The sequence below is a fragment of the Nerophis lumbriciformis genome, linkage group LG23, assembly GCF_033978685.3.
Source record: "Nerophis lumbriciformis linkage group LG23, RoL_Nlum_v2.1, whole genome shotgun sequence".
NCBI lineage: Eukaryota > Metazoa > Chordata > Actinopteri > Syngnathiformes > Syngnathidae > Nerophis > Nerophis lumbriciformis.
In genome coordinates, this window is record NC_084570.2 from 9,670,010 (window position 1) to 9,689,079 (window position 19,070).

The following is a 19,070-nucleotide window of genomic DNA, read 5'->3' on the forward strand; positions in this document are numbered from 1 at the left end:
TGTGTTTAGTTTTTTTCACGATTCCATATTTTTTTCCTCAGAATTGAGAAATTCTATCACTGCTGCTTGATCTAAAATTACGACTATTTATTTTTTGGATTTCTTTCAGTGCCATATTAAATGACTCCAGTTGACATGTCTGTGATCTGCTTCTTTTTCTCCCTGCAAAATTAAACAGCTGAAAGACCAAACCTCCAAGTCCGGTGATTCCATCATCTTTTCCAGGGGTTGTATGAGTCCATTCACGCAATAACAAAAAACAATAACATTGTTTTTACGCAACAAATCCAATCCCGGTCAGACAGCTTTCATTCGAAATTTCCGTATCAACGCGTATAAAGGCCAACTGCAGCATCAGCTAATGTGCCAACGTTAATGGGCGGCTCATTTGAATGACAAGCGTTCCACTGGCATTGCATTTCATCCGCCTTTATATAAACGGAGGATCTGGATTTGATGGGACCGAGAGGGAGCACTAGGTGACGATGGAGCGCGCAGGGAAGGTAAGTCTATTCCATAGTTTTGCTTTACTTTGACTCAAAGCTCTCGGGGTTCTTTCACTCCTGCAGATTTTCTTCTATGAGGACAAGAACTACCAGGGCCGCTACTTTGAATGCAGCAGTGACAGTCCCGAGCTCAGCTCCCACTTGAGCCGCTGCAACTCCATCCGGGTGGAGGGTGGCACCTGGGTCCTCTACGAAAGACCCCAGTACATGGGCTACCAGTATGTGCTGGTGCAGGGCGAGTACCCGAACTACCAGAGCTGGAACGGCTTCAACGAAACCATCCGTTCCTGTCGCCTGATCAGACATGTAAGTCCTGTAAAACAACACAAAAAAAAAAAGGTGCAGTGACTTCTTCCCCCTCTTGGGCCCCACGGTTCACTTTTCGGGGCCTATTGCTTTGATCTCAGAGAGACATTTTAAAGGTATATTTCTCATTTGAAAGGTTTTCAACTGGCGGCCCGAGGGCCAAATCCGGCCCGGGAATGACACCATACCCCCGAGGATAGTCCAAAACTTTTTTGCTCCTAGTATTGACCCAGCTGGGGTCCACACTTAACTGAGGCATCCCTTAAGGCAGTGTTTTTCAACCCTTTTTGAGCCAAGGCACATTTTTTTGTGTTGAAAAAATGCGGAGGCACACCACCAGCAGAAATAATTAAAAAACGAAACTCAGTTGACAGTAAAAAGTTGTTGTTGCAATTGTTGGATATGACTTTAAACCATAACCAAGCATGCATCACTATAGGTCTTGTCACAAAGTAGGTGTACTGTCACAACCTGTCACATCACACCCTGACATATTTGGAGGTTTTTTGCTGTTTTCCTCTGTATAGTGTTTTAGTTCTTGTCTATTCTATTCTGTTCTATTTTGGTGGCTTTTTTTCTTTTTTTGGTATTTTCCTGTAGCAGTTTCACGTCTTCCTTTGAGCGATATTTCCCGCATCTACTTTGTTTTAGCAATCAAGAATATTTCAGTTGTTTTTATCCTTCTTTGTGTAGACATTGTTGATTGTTATGTGTCAGGTTCAAACACTGATGACATCTATTAATCAGACAAGAAGCAAGGAATCAACCAGAGACGGAGTTCAATTTAGCTCATGAGGAGAACGCATGGAGCCGGACCCTTAGTCACAGTCTCGCCCTACGCTCTAAGGTCCAGCTCTTTTTATTCAGGAGTTCCACAGTCAACAATACTAAGGCCGCCTCTAAAAGGAGTGGTCACATATTTTATGCAAAGCAGGTCCAGGACGCGCGATACGTGACGGAATGTTCTGGGGGCTTTGTGCTTTTGCCCCGTCACCACTCCGTCTGCGTGTTGGAATCTTATCTTGTTGAGGTCCTTGAAGTCTCTGCCTCGTCCGTGTGCCGTCATCCCATCTTCGCTGAAGTCGGTTGAAGTCCTTGGCTGTTGGCGGGCTCAAACAAAGATAACATCTAGAGCTGAGGCCACCCCTCAGACAAGAAGTATTTGCCCTTGCTCACATTAGAGAAAGTCCAACTTGAGCACAATAGCTAAGTAACTAAAGCAACGGACTTTAAGCATACTAAAGTTAGTGTGATAATATATACATAATTATTCTAACATGTTCAGATGTACATTGTGGACGCCGTCTTTGCTCCACAGTAAGTCTTTGCTGTCCTCCAGCATTCTGTTTTTGTTTACTTTGTAGCCAGTTCAGTTTTTGTTTTGTTCTGCATAGCCTTCCCTAAGCTTCAATGCCTTTTCTTAGGGGCACTCACCTTTTGTTTTTTGGTTTAAGTGTTAGACACCTTTTTACCTGCACGTTGCCTCCCGCTGTTTCCGACATCTACAAAGCAATTAGCTACCGGCTGCCACCTACTGATATGGAGTATTACACGGTTACTCTGCCGAGCTCTAGACAGCACAGACACTCTAGAACAACACATCATTTGACAATAATTACTGGTTTGCAAAAAATATTTTAACCCTAATAGGGGAAATTACATAATCTCCCACGGCACACCAGACTGTATCTCACGGCACACTAGTGTGCCACGGCACAGTGGTTGAAAAACACTGCCTTAAGGCACCTCTCCTTATCGGCAGTCGTAATGTGATTCATGTAACTAAAGTGTTGTTGTAGCTTGTTTACTTCAGATGCAGTCAACTACTTTAGCTACGAGTGGTGTTCCTCAGGGTTCTATTTTAGGTCCTCTCTTTTTCATCATTCGCAGCGGATTCTTAAAAACACTTCAGGGCTGTCATAGAGATGATCATTGAGTATAATTTTATTTTGCTGAAGGTCCCTAAAAACAGCAGACCGCTCCTGAAACTCTGACAAAATAAACAGAACAAAATTAAATGTCTGCTGTAGACGACGCTGGTTCTCCAGCACGTAGAAAATAAGAACGACAGCTAAGGGAGAAATCCGGACCCCGGGTCTATAGTTTTCTGGAATTAGGTAGGTAGGTAGGTAGGTACCGTATTTTTCGGACTATAAGTCGCTCCGGAGTATAAGTCGCACCGGCCGAAAATGCATAATAAAGAAGGAAAAAAACATATATAAGTCGCACTGGAGTATAAGTCACATTTTTGGGGGAAATGTATTCGATAAAACCCAACACCAAGAATAGACATTTGAAAGGCAATTTAAAATAAATAAAGAATAGTGAACAACAGGATGAATAAGTGTACGTTATATGAGGTATAAATAATCAACTGAGAACGTGCCTGGTATGTTAACGTGACATATTATAGTAAGAGTCATTCAAATAACTATAAGATATAGAACATGCTATACGTTCACCAAACAATCTGTCACTCCTAATCGCTAAATCCCATGAAATTTTATACGTCTAAACCAGTGGTTCTTAACCTTGTTAGAGGTACCGAACCCCACCAGTTTCATATGCACATTCACCGAACCCTTCTTTAGTGAAAAATAAAATGTTTTTCTTTTTCAAATTCAAGACAAAGTTATATGTTTTGGTAAGACTTTAGTATGGGGAACATATTCTAAGTATCAAAGACTTAATTTAGAGTTAATTGGACACTAGGGGAACATATTCTAAGTAATACAGACTTAATTTAGAGTTATTTGGTTAGGGTCAGGGTTAGAGGGTTAGGGTTATAATAAGACCATGCCGAATAAGGCATTAATAAGTACTTAATAATGACTAGTTAAGAGCCAATATGTTACTAATTTGCATGTTAATAAGCAACTAATTAATGGTGAATATGTTCCCCATACTAAAGTGTTACCATGTTTTTTTTACTGGTGCATAAAATGAACCGTGCATGAACATCACCTTGTTCAAACAACAAAACCAACATAGTGCATAAACTCACAACAAATTACACACCTGTAAATCAGTCTGACTTCTGCTGTTGTCGTATCCGTAATACACCGATAGGGAGAAGTTTGTATTTACACGATGAGTCGGGTGTGTCTTGACCTCCGTTGAACCCCTGAGCCCGACTCACCGAACCCCTAGGGTTCGATCGAACCCAGGTTAAGAACCACTGGTCTAGTCTCTTACGTGAATGAGCTAAATAATATTATTTGATATTTTACGGTAATGTGTTAATAATTTCACACATAAGTCGCTCCTGAGTATAAGTCGCACCCTGCGACTTATATTCCGAAAAATACGGTAGGTCTTTATTGTCATTGCACGAGTACAACGAAACTTTGTTTTCAGCACAAACCAGTTCAAGATTAGACAAACAAACAATGTACAGGGTTACAGAACAGGAACGCTGATGGGTGGCCACAAGGCGCCCCGTAAAAGATGGGAAAAAGGTCAACGCTGGGGGAGGATGAGTAAAAAAATACAATCTAGAGTGGGGAAAAAACCTCCATTGCAAAGCACATATACATATTACAACATACATCTCTAGACTTGCCAATAGGGGTTAGGGAGTGGGGGCTACGGTGGCTGGCTGCAGCTCTTCAGGCGCTGCCCATCCATCCATCACCCCTAAGGGATTCGCGTGGCCCCCAAAACAATTTAGTTTAATATCCCTGCACTAAAGGGTTGTCTAATTGAGGTTGATGACTTGATAGCTAGTGATGCTCTTCAAATCTGATGTGTCAATGTTTGCCTCTGCCACTGCATTTTAAAAACGAGCCAGCTGTTTGGGGCTCTCCGGCACAAATGTGCGACCCAGTTTTAGAAACCTTGGGGTCATATTTGATCACGCCATGATTTTTAATAAGCACATCAAAAGTACACTTGCTTTTTCCACCTCAGAAAGTGTGCATACTATGAGTATTCCTGTAATGTTCCAATATTATTATTTTTTTTTATTTTTATCTATGAACAAAAGTACATTATAATTTCACAGTAAATTGCTAATAATTGCATTACTTTTAAAATATATATAGTATTATACTGTGTTATAACGGTTAAATACTGTGATATATGAGGGTATAGTGATTTTTACAGTCATTTGTTGTAAAGTTCACATCCTTTAAACATTTTTAAAAAACGTTTTATGCTAAATTTATTGCGACGTTATGCTTAGTTAATTTAGTGCACCCCTTATGGTTGAGGAATTCACATTAGCTGCATCATTTTGGTCTTGACCTCTGTATGTATGATGAGATTATCGCAACCTTTTAAATCAAATTTCAATATTAGGACATTGAGACTGATTTGGTGGATATAAAGTTTCTAGAGATGTCCGATAATATCGGCCGATAAATGCTTTAAAATGTAATATCGGAAATTATCGGTATCGTTTTTTTTTATTATAGGTACCGTTTTTTTTTTTGTTTTTTTTGTTTTTTTTATTAAATCAACATAAAAAAACAAGATACACTTACAATTAGTGCACTAACCCAAAAAAAACCTACCTCCCCCATTCACACAAAAGGGTTGTTTCTTTCTGTTATTAATATTCTGGTTCCTACATTATATATCAATATATATCAATACAGTCTGCAAGGGATACAGTCCGTAAGCACACATGATTGTGCGTGCTGCTGGTCCACTAATAGTACTAACCTTTAACAGTTAATTTTACTCATGATCATTAATTACTAGTTTCTATGTAACTGTTTTTATATTGTTGTCCTTTTTTTTATTCAAGAAAATGTTTTTAATTTATTTATCTTATTTTATTTTTATTAATTTTTTTAAAAAGGACCATATCTTCACCATACCTGGTTGTCCAAATTAGGCATAATAATGTGTTAATTCCACAACTGTATGTATCGGTATCGGTACAGGAAACTTTTAGGGATGTCCGATAATGGCTTTTTTGCCGATATCCGATATTCCTATATTGTCCAACTCTTAATTACCGAAACATCCCTAAAAGTTTCCTTTTGTATTTATAACTGAAACTGGGTATTTGGTGGGTAGATTTTGAAATGTATTGTATTGTACTGTATTTTGTGTATTATATAAAATTATGTATATTTTAACTGTGGGTCCCTATCCATAAGCATAATCTTTTTTGCAGAAAGGACTCTGATATTAACAAAAGAAACAATAATGGAAAAAAAAACTATATCTGTCTGTAGATCAATAAAAATAAATAAATAAAAAATTACAGTACATTTTACTGAGGAAAAACACAGTTAAATGCTATGAAATCATGGTGCACTTTTACAGTGAAGGTTTTTGTTGTTTCAATATGCTGATATTTAATTTTACTACACCGTATATTTTAATCATGCTATATGAATAAAATATGCTTACTTGCGGGCAGCACGGTGGAACAGGGTTTAATGCATGTGCCTCACAATACAAAGGTCCTGAGTAGTCCTGAGTTCAATCCCGGGTTCGGGATCTTTCTGTGTGTGGAGTTTGCATGTTCTCCCCGTGACTGTGTGGGTTCCCTCCGGGTACTCCGGCTTCCTCCCACCTCCAAAGACATGCACCTGGGGATAGGTTGATTGGCAACACTAAATTGGCCCTAGTGTGTGAATGTGAGTGTGAATGTTGTCTGCCTATCTGTGTTGGCCCTGCGATGAGGTGGCGACTTGTCCAGAGTGTACCCCGCCTTCCGCCCGAATGCAGCTGAGATAGGCTCCAGCGGTAGAAAATGGATGGATGGATGGATGCTTACTTGCTTACTACTAAAACAAGAAGCCATGTTTATGGTCACTACTTCCTGTCTGTGGTCCAGCCCCCAAGCAGGCACAGGATTCGCATCTACGAGCGTCCGGACTTTGACGGCCAGATGATGGAGTTCAGCGACGACCAGCCTAACCTGCAGGACCGCTGGCGATACCGGGACGTTCACTCGGCCCACGTCCAAGACGGCATCTGGGTCTTCTACGAGCAGCCCAACTACAGGGGGCGCCAGTACCTGCTGGAGAAGGGCGAATACAGGCGGCACGCCGAGTGGGGGGCCCTTCATCCTACCGTGGGCTCCATGAGGCGTGTTGCGGACTATTAGCCGGTCTCCTTCCCGCATTCGCTCCTCTTTCCTCCTCCCCCGCCCCCCCGCAATAAATGCACAAGCTTGAGTGTTTGTTTATTTTCATTTCACTGAACGAACTCAAGGAGGTGAAGACGCCACTGCCAGAAGGTTGTTGTCCAGTCGATGGCTGGTAGCAAAGCCCAGAAAGAGCTGAGAACGCTCTCTGATGGCAGAGGTAGATGGTGGCGTGCCAGCAGCCATTGTTCTGAGGTGACCCAACAAAGCGCAGCACCGCATGACTGGAACTCAGCCCAAACGCACAAACACAGACGAGTAATGCGCGGCGCTTAACCGATGTGCTGATGATCCCATTTGGAGTCTGAATTAAAGCATCCACGTTCACTTAGTTTTAATCTCATAAATGCTGTGCCTATATACATGTGTGCGCACAACGTACATAGTTAGTGCTTTTCTCTACCTTTTTCATGCTAAAAAAAACCCACAAACTATGCTTTAAAGGCCTATTGAAACCCACTACTACCGACCACGCAGTCTGATAGTTTATATATCAATGATGAAATCTTAACATTGCAACACATGCCAATACAGCCGGGTTAACTTATAAAGTGCAATTTTAAATTTCCTGCGAAACTTCCGGTTGAAAACGTCTAGGTATGATGACGTATGCGTGTGACGTCGATGGTTGAAACGGAAGTATTGGGACGCCATTGTATCCAATACAAAAAGCTCAGTTTTCATCGCAAAATTCCACAGTATTCTGGACATCTGTGTTGGTGAATCTTTTGCAATTTGTTTAATGAACAATGGAGACTGCAAAGAAGAAAGCTGTAGATGCGATCGGTGTATTAGCGTCTGGCTACAGCAACACAACCAGGAGGACTTTGACTTGGATAGCAGACGCGCTATCCGACGCTAGCCGCCGACCGCATCGATGATCGGGTGAAGTCCTTTGTCGCTCCGTCGATCGCTGGAATGCAGGTGAGCTTCGGTGTTGATGAGCAGATGAGGGTTGGCGTAGGTGGAGAGCTAATGTTTTTATCATAGCTCTGTCAAGGTCTGTAGCTAAGTTAGATTCAATGGCGTCGTTAGCAACAGCATTGTTAAGCTTCGCCAGGCTGGAAAGCATTAACCGTGTAGTTACAGGTCCATGGTTTAATAGTATTGTTGATTTTCTGTCAATCCTTCCAGTCAGGGGTTTATTTCTTTTGTTTCTATCTGCAGTTAAGCCCGATGCTATCACGTTAGCTCCGTAGCTAAAGTGCTTCACCGATGTATTGTCGTGGAGATAAAAGTCACTGTGAATGTCCATTTCGCGTTCTCGACTCTCATTTTCAAGAGGATATAGTATCCGAGGTGGTTTAAAATACAAATCCGTGATCCACAATAGAAAAAGGAGAGAGTGTGGAATCCAATGAGCCCTTGTACCTAAGTTACGGTCAGAGCGAAAAAAGATACGTCCTGCACTGCACTCTAATCCTTCAATCTCACGTTCCTCATCCACGAATCTTTCATCCTGGCTCAAAATAATGGGGTAATCGTCGCTTTCTCGGTCCCAAACGCTCTCGCTGCTGGTGTAAACAATGGAGAAATGTGAGCAGAATTTCAACTTGTGACGTCACGCTACTTCCGGTACAGGCAAGGCTTTTTTTTATCAGCGACCAAAAGTTGCGAACTTTATCGTCGTTGTTCTATACTAAATCCTTTCAGCAGAAATATGGCAATATCGCGAAATGATCAAGTATGACACATAGAATGGATCTGCTATCCCCGTTTAAATTTAAAAAAATAATTGAAGACAGTGGTTCTCAACCTTTTTTCAGTGATGTACCCCCTGTGAACATTTTTTTTAATTCAAGTACCCCCTAATCAGAGCAAAGCATTTTTGGTTGAAAAAAAGAGATAAAGAAGTAAAATACAGCACTATGTCATCAGTTTCGGATTTATTAAATTGTATAACAGTGCAAAATATTGCTCATTTGTTGTGGTCTTTCTTGAACTATTTGGAAAAAAAGACATAAAAATAACTAAAAACTTGTTGAAAAATAAACAAGTGATTCAATTATAAATAAAGATTTCTACACATAGAAGTAATCATCAACTTAAAGTGCCCTCTTTGGGGATTGTAATAGAGATCTATTTGGATCAGGGGTGTCAAACTCAAATACAGAGTGGGCCAACATTTAAAACTGAACAAAGCCGCGGGCCAAGGTTGAACAAATTAACCTTTTAATAGGGACCCAAACAGGTTTTGCATTGCATATTGAACAAGCAAGGCTTATATAATTTTATAGTGACATGAAAAATCGAGTTTCAAATAATAGTAATAATAATTCAAAAATATCAATGGCATATCAAATAAAATTTAAATAAAAATTGAATGTCTCTTTTCTATTTGCAGCCTTCTGAGGTAAATATCAAAATAAACTTTTTCCACAGGCTAATAATAAATTTGAAAATAAAATAACAATAATGAATGAATTAAACATTCAAGCCTTGAAGTAGCAAGAGAAAGGGGGGGCAGGGTTTGGTGGTAGCGGGGGGGTTGTATATTGTAGCGTCCCGGAAGAGTTAGTGCTGCAAGGGGTTCTGGGTATTTGTTCTGTTGTGTCTATGTTGTGTTACGGTGCGGATCTTCTCCCGAAATGTGTTTGTCATTCTTGTTTGGTGTGGTTTCACAGCGTGGCGCATATTTTTAAAAGTGTTAAAGTTGTTTATACGGCCACCCTCAGTGTGACCTGTATGGCTGTTGATCAAGTATGTCTTGCTGTGACTTTCGTGTGTATGCAGAAGCCTCATACAACATGTGACTGGGCCGGCACGCTGTTAGTATGGTGAAAAAGCGGACGCGACGACAAGTTGTAGAGGACGTTAAAGGCAGTGCTATCACGGCACGCCCTTAATATTGTTGTCCGGGTGAAAATCGGGACAAATTCGGGAGAATGGTTGCCCCGGGAGATTGTCGGGAGGGGCACTGAAATTCGGGAGTCTCCCGGAAAAATCGGGAGGGTTGGCAAGTCTGTTGCTCTGGCGGGATAGCCATTCAAAGAAGGTGAATTCATTAAAAAGTGCAAGTTAGATTTTTTTTTTTTTTTTTTTTTTTTTCTTGCGGCCCAGCCTCACCCAGTTTCTGCATCCAGTGGCCCCCAGGTAAATTGAGTTTGAGACCCCTGGCCTAGTGTCTTCAGGTTGACTAACTTCTCGGTTTACGGCCATGACCTTCTACTATAAAAATGAGAAGCATTTTAGCACAAATGTCATGTTTGATGATAATAAAGCGTTCTATTCTTTTCTGTAACCACAGAACAGTTTCAGCCTTGATAAATCACACTGTGTGCTAAATAAATATATAATTTCATTTTTTCCTGCCAGTATGGTGGGTGTTCTGATGAAAACCGACACACTAAATGTATCTCGCTCGTTATTTTGCTTACTTAAGAGACGCAATCCTCTGCGCACAAGTTTAGTAAATCAGTGTTTTAAAACTCGCAAACCTTTAGTAGACCAGGCCCTCGATCAATAACATCACTGGTAAGATAACTGCCACTGGTGATCCAATCAATTACTATTTCAAACCACATCTTTATGCACTTTCGACCTGACTCACTCAGCCAGCCACAGGTGGAAGAGCTGCAGATAAAAAGGAAAAAAAATACAAATCAATTCTGACTGTCCTTCTTTCGTAAGGAGGGTGGGGTGACCGTCACATAAGTAATAATGATTGGCTAAAGCCGGGGTGTCAAATTCCTATTCATTGAGGGCCACATCGCAGTTATAGCTGCCCTCAGAGGACTGCTTTTAACAGTAAATATATAGAAAACCCAAAACCAGTGAAGTTGGCACGTTGTGAAAATCGTAAATAAAAACAAAACAGAATACAATGATTTGCAAATCCTTTTCAACTTATATTCAATTGAATAGACTGCAAAGACAAGATAATTTATTTTCGAACCGGAAAACGTTGTAATCTTTTGCAAATATTAGCTCATTTTGAATTTGATGCCTGCAACATGTTTCAAAAAAACTGGCACAAGTGGCAAAAAAGACTGAGAAAGTTGATGAATGCTCATCAAGTACTTATTTTGAAAATCCCACAGGTGAACAGGCTAATTGGGAACAGGCGGGTGCCATGATTGGGTATAAAAGCTGCTTCCATGAAATGCTCAACCATTCACAAACAAGAATGGTGTGAGGGTCACCACTTTGTGAACAAATGCGGCAGCAAATTGTCGAACAGTTTAAGAACAACATTTGTCAACGAGCTATAGCAAGAAATTTAGGGATTTCACCATCTACGGTCCGTAATATCATCAAAGGGTTCAGAGAATCTGGAGAAATCACTGCACGTAAGCAGCAAGGCTGAAAACCAACATTAAATGCCCTTGACCTTTGATCCCTAAGGCGGTACTGCATCAAAAACTGACATCAGTGTGTAAAGGATATCACCACATGGGCTCAGGAACACTTCATAAAACCACTGTCAGTAACTACAGTTCGTTGTTACATATGTAAGGGCAAGTTAAAACTATACTATGAAAAGCCAAAGCCATTTATCAACAACACCCAGAAACGCCGCCGGCTTTGCTGGGCCCGAGCTCATCTAAGATGGACTGATGCAAAGTGTAAAAGCGTTCAGTGGTCTGACGAGTCCACATTTCTAATTGTTTTTGGAAACTGTAGACGTCGTGTCCTGCGGACCAAAGAGGAAAAGAACCATCCGGATTGTTCTAGGTGCAAAGTTCAAAAGCCAGCATCTGTGATGCCGAAAGGTACATACAGGTTTTAGAGCAACATATGTTGCCATCCAAGCAACGTTATCATGGACGCCCCTGCTTATTTCAGCAAGACAATGTCAAGCCACGTGTTACAACAGTGTGGCTTCATAGTAAAAAAGTGTGGGTACTAGACTGGCCTGTCTGTAGTCCAGACCTGTCTCCCATTGAAAATGTGTGGCGCATTATGAAGCCTAAAATACCACAACGGAGACCCCCGGACTGTTGAACAACTTAAGCTGTACATCAAGCAAGAATGGGAAATAATTCCACCTGAAAAGCTTCAAAAATTGGTCTCCTCAGTTCCCAAATGTTTACTGAGTGTTGTTAAAAGGAAAGGCCATGTAACACAATGATTATTTGCAAAAAAATATTAAGTTTCTCAGTTCGAACATTAAATATCTTGTCTTTGCAGTCTATTCAATTGAATATAAGTTGAAAAGGATTTGCAAATCATTGTATTCTGTTTTTATTCATGATTTACACATCGTGCCAAGGTCACTGATTTGGGGTTTTGTATATTGACTTCATCTAAAGCGCACACACAATATACAGTATCTGCCTACTGTCTAACTACTGTCACTATCGTCACAAATATGCAGCTGCGTCAACGACCTTCAGGCCTGATCCCTTAAAAAGAATAATGTCTCCGAATGTAACCTCAAGTTCAAACTGTCTTCAATAGCCAAAGAATGGTAAAAAGCACTCAAGCGTCTCCCTCTTTATCCTTGGGCTGGCCCCCCACCCTCGTGAGGACTTGTTGACCATATAAAGAGAGGGAAGAATTCCTCACCGAGGCTCACTTTTGCAGAAACTTGCGCGTGGAGGCCCCGCTTGTGGTGCTTACGTATGCAATTGACAATGCTTTTGCGGTGGTGAGACCAACGCTGTAATATTTACCAGTGACCTGTTTTAATAAATGCTTGGGAAATCTTCCAGAAGACCCGACCTCTGACTGTTTAACAATAGAACGCGGGTAGAGTCTTCAAAAGTGCAATAATATCAAGTATATAATACAAAACCCAAAACCAGTGAAGTTGGCACGTAGTTTAATTCGTAAATGAAAACAGAATACAATGATTTGAAAATACTTTTCAAATTATATTCAATTGAATAGACTGCAAAGACAAGATATTTAATCTTCAAACTGAGAAACTACATTTTTTTTTGCAAATAATCATTAACTTAGGGGCATTTATACCACTGTGTTACATGGCCTTTCCTTTTAACAACACTCAGTAGACGTTTGGGAACTGAGGAGACCAATTCTTGAAGCTTTTCAGGTGGAATTATTTCCCATTCTTGCTTGATGTACAGCTTAAGTTGTTCAACAGTCCGGGGGTCTCCGTTGTCATGTTTTACGCTTCATAATGCGCCACACATTTTCAATGGGAGACAAGTCTGGACTACAGGCAGGCCAGTCTAGTACCCGCACTCTTTTACTATGTAACCACGCTGTTGTAAAACGTGGCTTGGCATTGTCTTGTTGAAATAAGCAGGGGCGTCCATGATAACGTTGCTTGGATGGCAACATATGTTGGTCCAAAACCTGTAGGTACCTTTCAGCATTAATGGTGCCTTCACAGATGTGTAAGTTACCCATGCCTTGGGCACTAATGCACCCCCATACCATCACAGATGTTGGCTTTTCAACTTTGCGCCTATAACAGTCCGGATGGTTCTTTTCCTCTTTGGTTCGGAGGACACAACGTCCACAGTTTCCAAAAACAATATGAAATGTGGACTCGTCAGACCACAGAACACTTTTCCACTTTGCATGAGCTCGGGCCCAGCGAAGCCGGCGTCGTTTCTGGGTGTTGTTGATAAATGGCTTTCGCTTTGCATAGTAGAGTTTTAACTTGCACTTACAGATGTAGCAACAAACTGTAGTTACTGACAGTGGTTTTCTGAAGTGTTCCTGAGCCCATGTGGTGATATCCTTTACACACTGATGTCGCTTTTTGATGCAGTACCACCTGACGGATCGAAGGTCCGTAATATCATCGCTAACGTGCAGTGTGATTTCTCCAGATTCTCTGAACCTTTTGATGATATTACGGACCGTAGATGGTGAAATCCCTAAATTCCTTGCAATAGCTCATTGAGAAATGTTGTTCTTAAACTGTTCGACAATTTGCTCACGCATTTTTGTTCACAAAGTGGTGACCCTGGCCCCATCTTTGTTTGTAAACGACTGAACGACTTTTTTTCCGAATCACCTGTTCCCAATTAGCCTGTTCACCTGTGGGATGTTCAAAATAAGTGTTTGATGAGCATTTTCTCAACTTTCTCAGTCTTTTTTGCCACTTGTGCCAGCTTTTTTGAAACATGTCTGAGGCATCAAATTCCAAATGAGCTAATATTTGCAAAAAATAACAAAGTTTTTCAGCTTGAATGTTAAATATCTTGTCTTTGCAGTCTATTCAATTGAATATAAGTTGAAAAGGATTTGCAAATCATTGTATTCTGTTTTTATTTACTATTTACACAACGTGCCAACTTCACTGGTTTTGGGGTTTGTATTAATAATAATATCTCGATGGTAAATTAATGCGTAGGAAAATGTGAGAGATAACAAACCAACGTCTTTATTGTCAATTTAGTGAAGTAAAAATTATTTTAAAACGTTTTAATTATCACCAATTTGCACTACAGTAAAAAGTATGACAAACGTTTCTCCATTCTCCCTTAAGTGTATTACATCCATAATATGATAGGAATGATGAAAAGTAAAGCATTAACAATGGTGTTATGAAAGCATACATGTGACTTCCGTGTCAACATCGGCGTTGACGACTGTCTGCAGCACACGGCTGATGTTTGAACAAGAATCCCTGCGATGCGTCACTTTTTAAGTACAACACAAACAATCGCTGAGCCTGCAGGAAAGAAAGAGGTCACGGGACTTTGTCACAAGTTACTATGATTAAGCATATTTGCACACCAGCTTTACAAATGACTGTCTCTGTCAGTGTTTATGAAATACTGGATATCTGTAAGACAATCATGTGACACAAAAGTGATGTCTGTGTGCAGCTGGTCATGACATACGAACAAATGAAAACAAATCAATCATACACACACATGCACGCAGGCACACACAGAAACCATTGACAAATAACAAGACATGGTGTGAAAGTTGAAATGAGTTTGTTTTGATCTGTACTCAATAATAATAATATTTAATTATATTTTAATTTACTTTAGGCCTTCTTGTGGCCTGTAGTGGATTTCAAGGATGCAACTTCCAGTAGACCACATGATGTTGTAAAAAAAAAAGTATATCTACGTATCCATTTTGTATAATATTGAATAATTGTTTATAATATTGAATACTGTTTCATAATATTGCAAATTGTTCAGAACGGGTAATGTGTTAAGATAACAGGACTGAGTGAAAACCCCGGGACACAACTAAAGTGTAATTTTTTATTATTTTTTTTAAAGAAAATGTGGGTTTAAGGATGAGTAACATAAATATGTGAAAAATTATAACATTTCTGAAGCATTTAAATATGCTTTTTTTTTATGTTAAAGTTTAAAAGTGCCGATGGGCACTTTTGAATTGCATAATTGATGCAAGTGCCGGATACTTTTACTTAATAAAAACAACATTTTACAGTTATTTTATCATTCATTTATACTTATTATTTCCCAGGGGTGCAAAATAGCACTGATTCGGTGGAATGGCTCATAACATGCATTGTGCGAGTATTTTATAGTATTTATATATATTGTAATTCTGCACCTGCATGTTGCTTTTTGCAGATAAAATAACTAAAGTGCAGAACAAAAGTGTGAATTTGAACTAAATTGTTTCTGTTAAAGAAAAGTTGGAATGAGTAGTAACACAAATATGTAAAAAAAAAAAAAAAACATATCTGAATAATTTTAATCATTATAGTGCATGGTAATTATAATACTTTTGGAAAGCAGTGACAGGAAACAAATTATTAATATTTTAAATTGTATTTACTGTATACTGTAGTGAATCAGATGAATGTGCAGAACACTTTGAATTATTAAAAAAAAGATGCTCGTTATTTACAGTTAATTGTATTGTGTATCTATACATTTTATAAATACGTGAACAGTTATAACATTTCTGAAGCATTTAAATATGCTTTTTTCATGGTAAAGTTACTGTACATTTTATAGCAAGTGCCGACGGGCAGCAAATACAATGTTTTCAGTGTTCAAGGTATTTCAAACTAAACTTTTAAATTGCATAAATGATGTACCGGATACGTTTGCTTAATAAAAACACAATTTTACATTTATTTTATCGTACATTTATACTTATTATTTCCCAGGGGTGCAAAATAGCACTGATTTGGTGGAATGGCTCATAACACTAAAGTGCAGAACAAAAGTGTGAATTTGAACTAAATTGCTTTTGTTAAAAAAAAAGTTGGAATGAGGAGTAACACAAATATGTAAAAAAAAAAAAAAACGTATCTGAATAATTTTAATCACTATAGTGCATGGTAATTATAATAATTTTGGAAAGCAGTGACAGGAAACAAATTATATTTTAAATTAATCTTTTAAATTGTATTTACTGAATTATTTAAAAAAAAAAAAGATGCTAGTTATTTACAGTTAATTTTATCGTGTATCTATACATTTTATTCCCAAGGGACGCAAATGGCCTATAGATGTAAAATCATATTAGTTATATAATTTATATATGTGGAGAGACTGTCGGGCTTGTTACTGACAGTTTGGTTATGTTTTGGTTTTTCCTTTGTTTGTGTTTTATTTCCTGCGAGCGCTCTTATTTTGATTCCTTTTCCTGCACGTCTCCCTGAGCGCTTGTTTCCCTCACCTGTACCTGATTGGCAGTCTGGCACACCTGGTGGCAATTGCCAATCAGGCTACTATTCATACCTGCCTCACCCTCCAGTCAGGGCTGGAGTATTGTTTGCTGTGAGCTGTTCCTGTTTGCTGGTTCCTGATAACTATTTGTTTCTTGGTTTCCTGTTAACTGTATCCTGTTTGATTGATTGATTGAAACGTTGATTAGTACATTGCAAAGGAAGAGAATACATTATATGAAACAGTACAGTTTACACAGTACAGTACATATTCCGTACAATTGACCACTAAATGGTAACACTCGAATAAGTTTTTCAACTTGTTTAGGTCGGAGTCCACGTTAGCTGGTTAGCTGTTATCTCTTAGCTGTTTCCAGTTTGCCTGTTTCCTGGTTCCTGAGTCCTGTTTTCCTGCACTTTATTTTTGACAATAAAAGTAATGTTTTCCTGCATCAAGCCTGCATCTTGGGGTTCGTCACTACCACTGTCCGACAGAGACATATACTGTACATATCCTACAAAGGCAGACCTACACTGTTTCAATGTCCATTTCTCAGATGATATTATTGTTGATGACTGAAGTGCTGATATCTTTTTGATTGATTGATTGAAACTTTTATTAGTAGATTGCACAGTACAGTACATATTCCGTACAATTGACCACTAAATGGTAACACCCGAATAAGTTTTTCAACTTGTTTAAGTCGGGGTCCACGTAAATCAATTCATGGTACAAATATATATTATCAGTATAATACAGTCATCACACAAGTTAATCATCAGAGTATATACATTGTAGGGGTGTGGGAAAAAATCGATTCGAATTCGAATCGCGATTATCACGTTGTGCGAATCAGAATCGATTCTCTTTTTTTTTTAAATGATTTTTTTTTAATTAAAAAAAAAAAAAAAATTAATTAATCAATCCAAGAAAACAATACACAGCAATACCATAACAATGCAATCCAATTCCAAAACCAAACCCAACCCAGCAACACTCAGAACTGCAATAAACAATTGAGAAGAGACACAAACACGACACAGAACAAACCAAAAGTAGTGAAACAAAAATGAATATTATCAACAACAGTATCAATATTAGTTACACATTCAACATAGCAGTGATTAAAAATCCCTCATTGACATTATCATTCGACATTTATAAAAAAAAAAAAAAAGAACAATAGTGTCACAGTGGCTTACACTTGCATCGCATCTCATAAGCTTAAGGGTCCAATATTTTCACAAAGATAAAATAAGTCATATTTTTGGTTCATTTAATAGTTAAAACAAATTTACATTATTGCTATCAGTTGATAAAACATTGTCCTTTACAATTATAAAAGCTTTTTACACAAATCTACTACTCTGCTTGCATGTCAGCAGACTGGGGTAGATCCCGCTGAAATCCTATGTATTGAATGAATAGAGAATTGTTTTGAATCGGGAAAAAAAATCGTTTTTGAATCGAGAATCGTGTTGAATTGAGAAAAAAAAAAAGATTTTGAATCGAATCGTGACCCCAAGAATCGATATTGAATCGAATCGTGGGACACCCAAAGATTCACAGCCCTAATACATTTAATTATTTACATTATGTACAATATTTACAATCCGGGGGGTGAGGTGAGGAGGGTAGAGTTGATAACAGCACTTCAGTCATCAACAATTGCATCATCAGAGAAATGGACATTGAAACAGTGTAGGTCTGACTTGGTAGGATATGTACAGCGATCAGAGAACATAGTGAGTTCAGAAAGCTTAAGAACAAGTATATACATTTGATTATTTACATTTGGTTATTTATCAACCAAACCTAACCCCTCTGCCCTAACCCCCTCCACAACCCACCCCCCAGATTGTAAATAATGTAAATAATTCAATGTATATACTCAATCAATCAATCAATCTTTATTTATATAGCCCTAAATCACAAGTGTCTCAAAGGGCTGCACAAGCCACGACGACATCCTCGGTACAAAGCCCACATAAGGGCAAGGGAAAACTCACCCCAGTGGGATGTCGATGTGAATGACTATGAGAAACCTTGGAGAGGACCGCATATGTGGGTAACCCCCCCCCCCCCCTCTAGGGGAGACCGAAAGCAATGGATGTCGAGTGGGTCTGACATAATATTGTGAGAGTCCAGTCCATAGTGGATCCAACATAATAGTAAGAGTCCAGTCCATAGTGGGGCCAGCAGGACACCATCCCGAGCGGAGACGGGTCAGCAGCGTAGAGATGTTCCCAGCCGATGCACAGGCGAGCGGTCCACCCCGGGTCCCGACTCTGGACAGCCAGCACTTCATCCATGGCCACCGGACCTGTGCCCCCCCCCCCCTCAAGGAAAAGGGGAGCAGAGGAGAAAAGAAAAGAAACGGCAGATCAACTGGTCCAACAGGGGGGCTATTTAAAGGCTAAAGTATACAAATGAGTTTTAAGATGGGACTTAAATGCTTCTACTGATGATTAACTTGTGTGATGACTGTATTATGCTGATAGTATATATTTATACCATGAATTCAACTTAAACAAGTTGAAAAACTTATTCGGGTGTTACCATTTAGTGGTCAATTGTACGGAATATGTACTGTACTGTGCAATCTACTAATAAAAGTAT

General features: G+C 39.2%; 1 protein-coding gene across 1 annotated transcript; it reads left to right on the forward strand.

Annotated features, from left to right (window-relative positions):
- The first annotated feature begins 386 nt into the window (after nucleotides 1-386).
- On the forward strand, nucleotides 387-6,949 carry LOC133622435 (gamma-crystallin M2-like). Its single transcript, XM_061985180.1, has 3 exons — nucleotides 387-503; nucleotides 570-812; nucleotides 6,607-6,949. The coding sequence occupies exons 1-3, from the start codon at nucleotides 486-488 to the stop codon at nucleotides 6,877-6,879; spliced, it is 534 nt and encodes a 177-aa protein (XP_061841164.1). The 5' UTR covers nucleotides 387-485; the 3' UTR covers nucleotides 6,880-6,949.
- Nucleotides 6,950-19,070: the final 12,121 nt, after the last annotated feature.

Excerpts from the sequence above, each read along its gene's own strand:
- LOC133622435 (XM_061985180.1), top strand. Across the intron at positions 813-6,606 it reads CCTGTCGCCTGATCAGACAT|CCCCCAAGCAGGCACAGGAT; the intron begins GTAAGTCCTGTA and ends TCTGTGGTCCAG.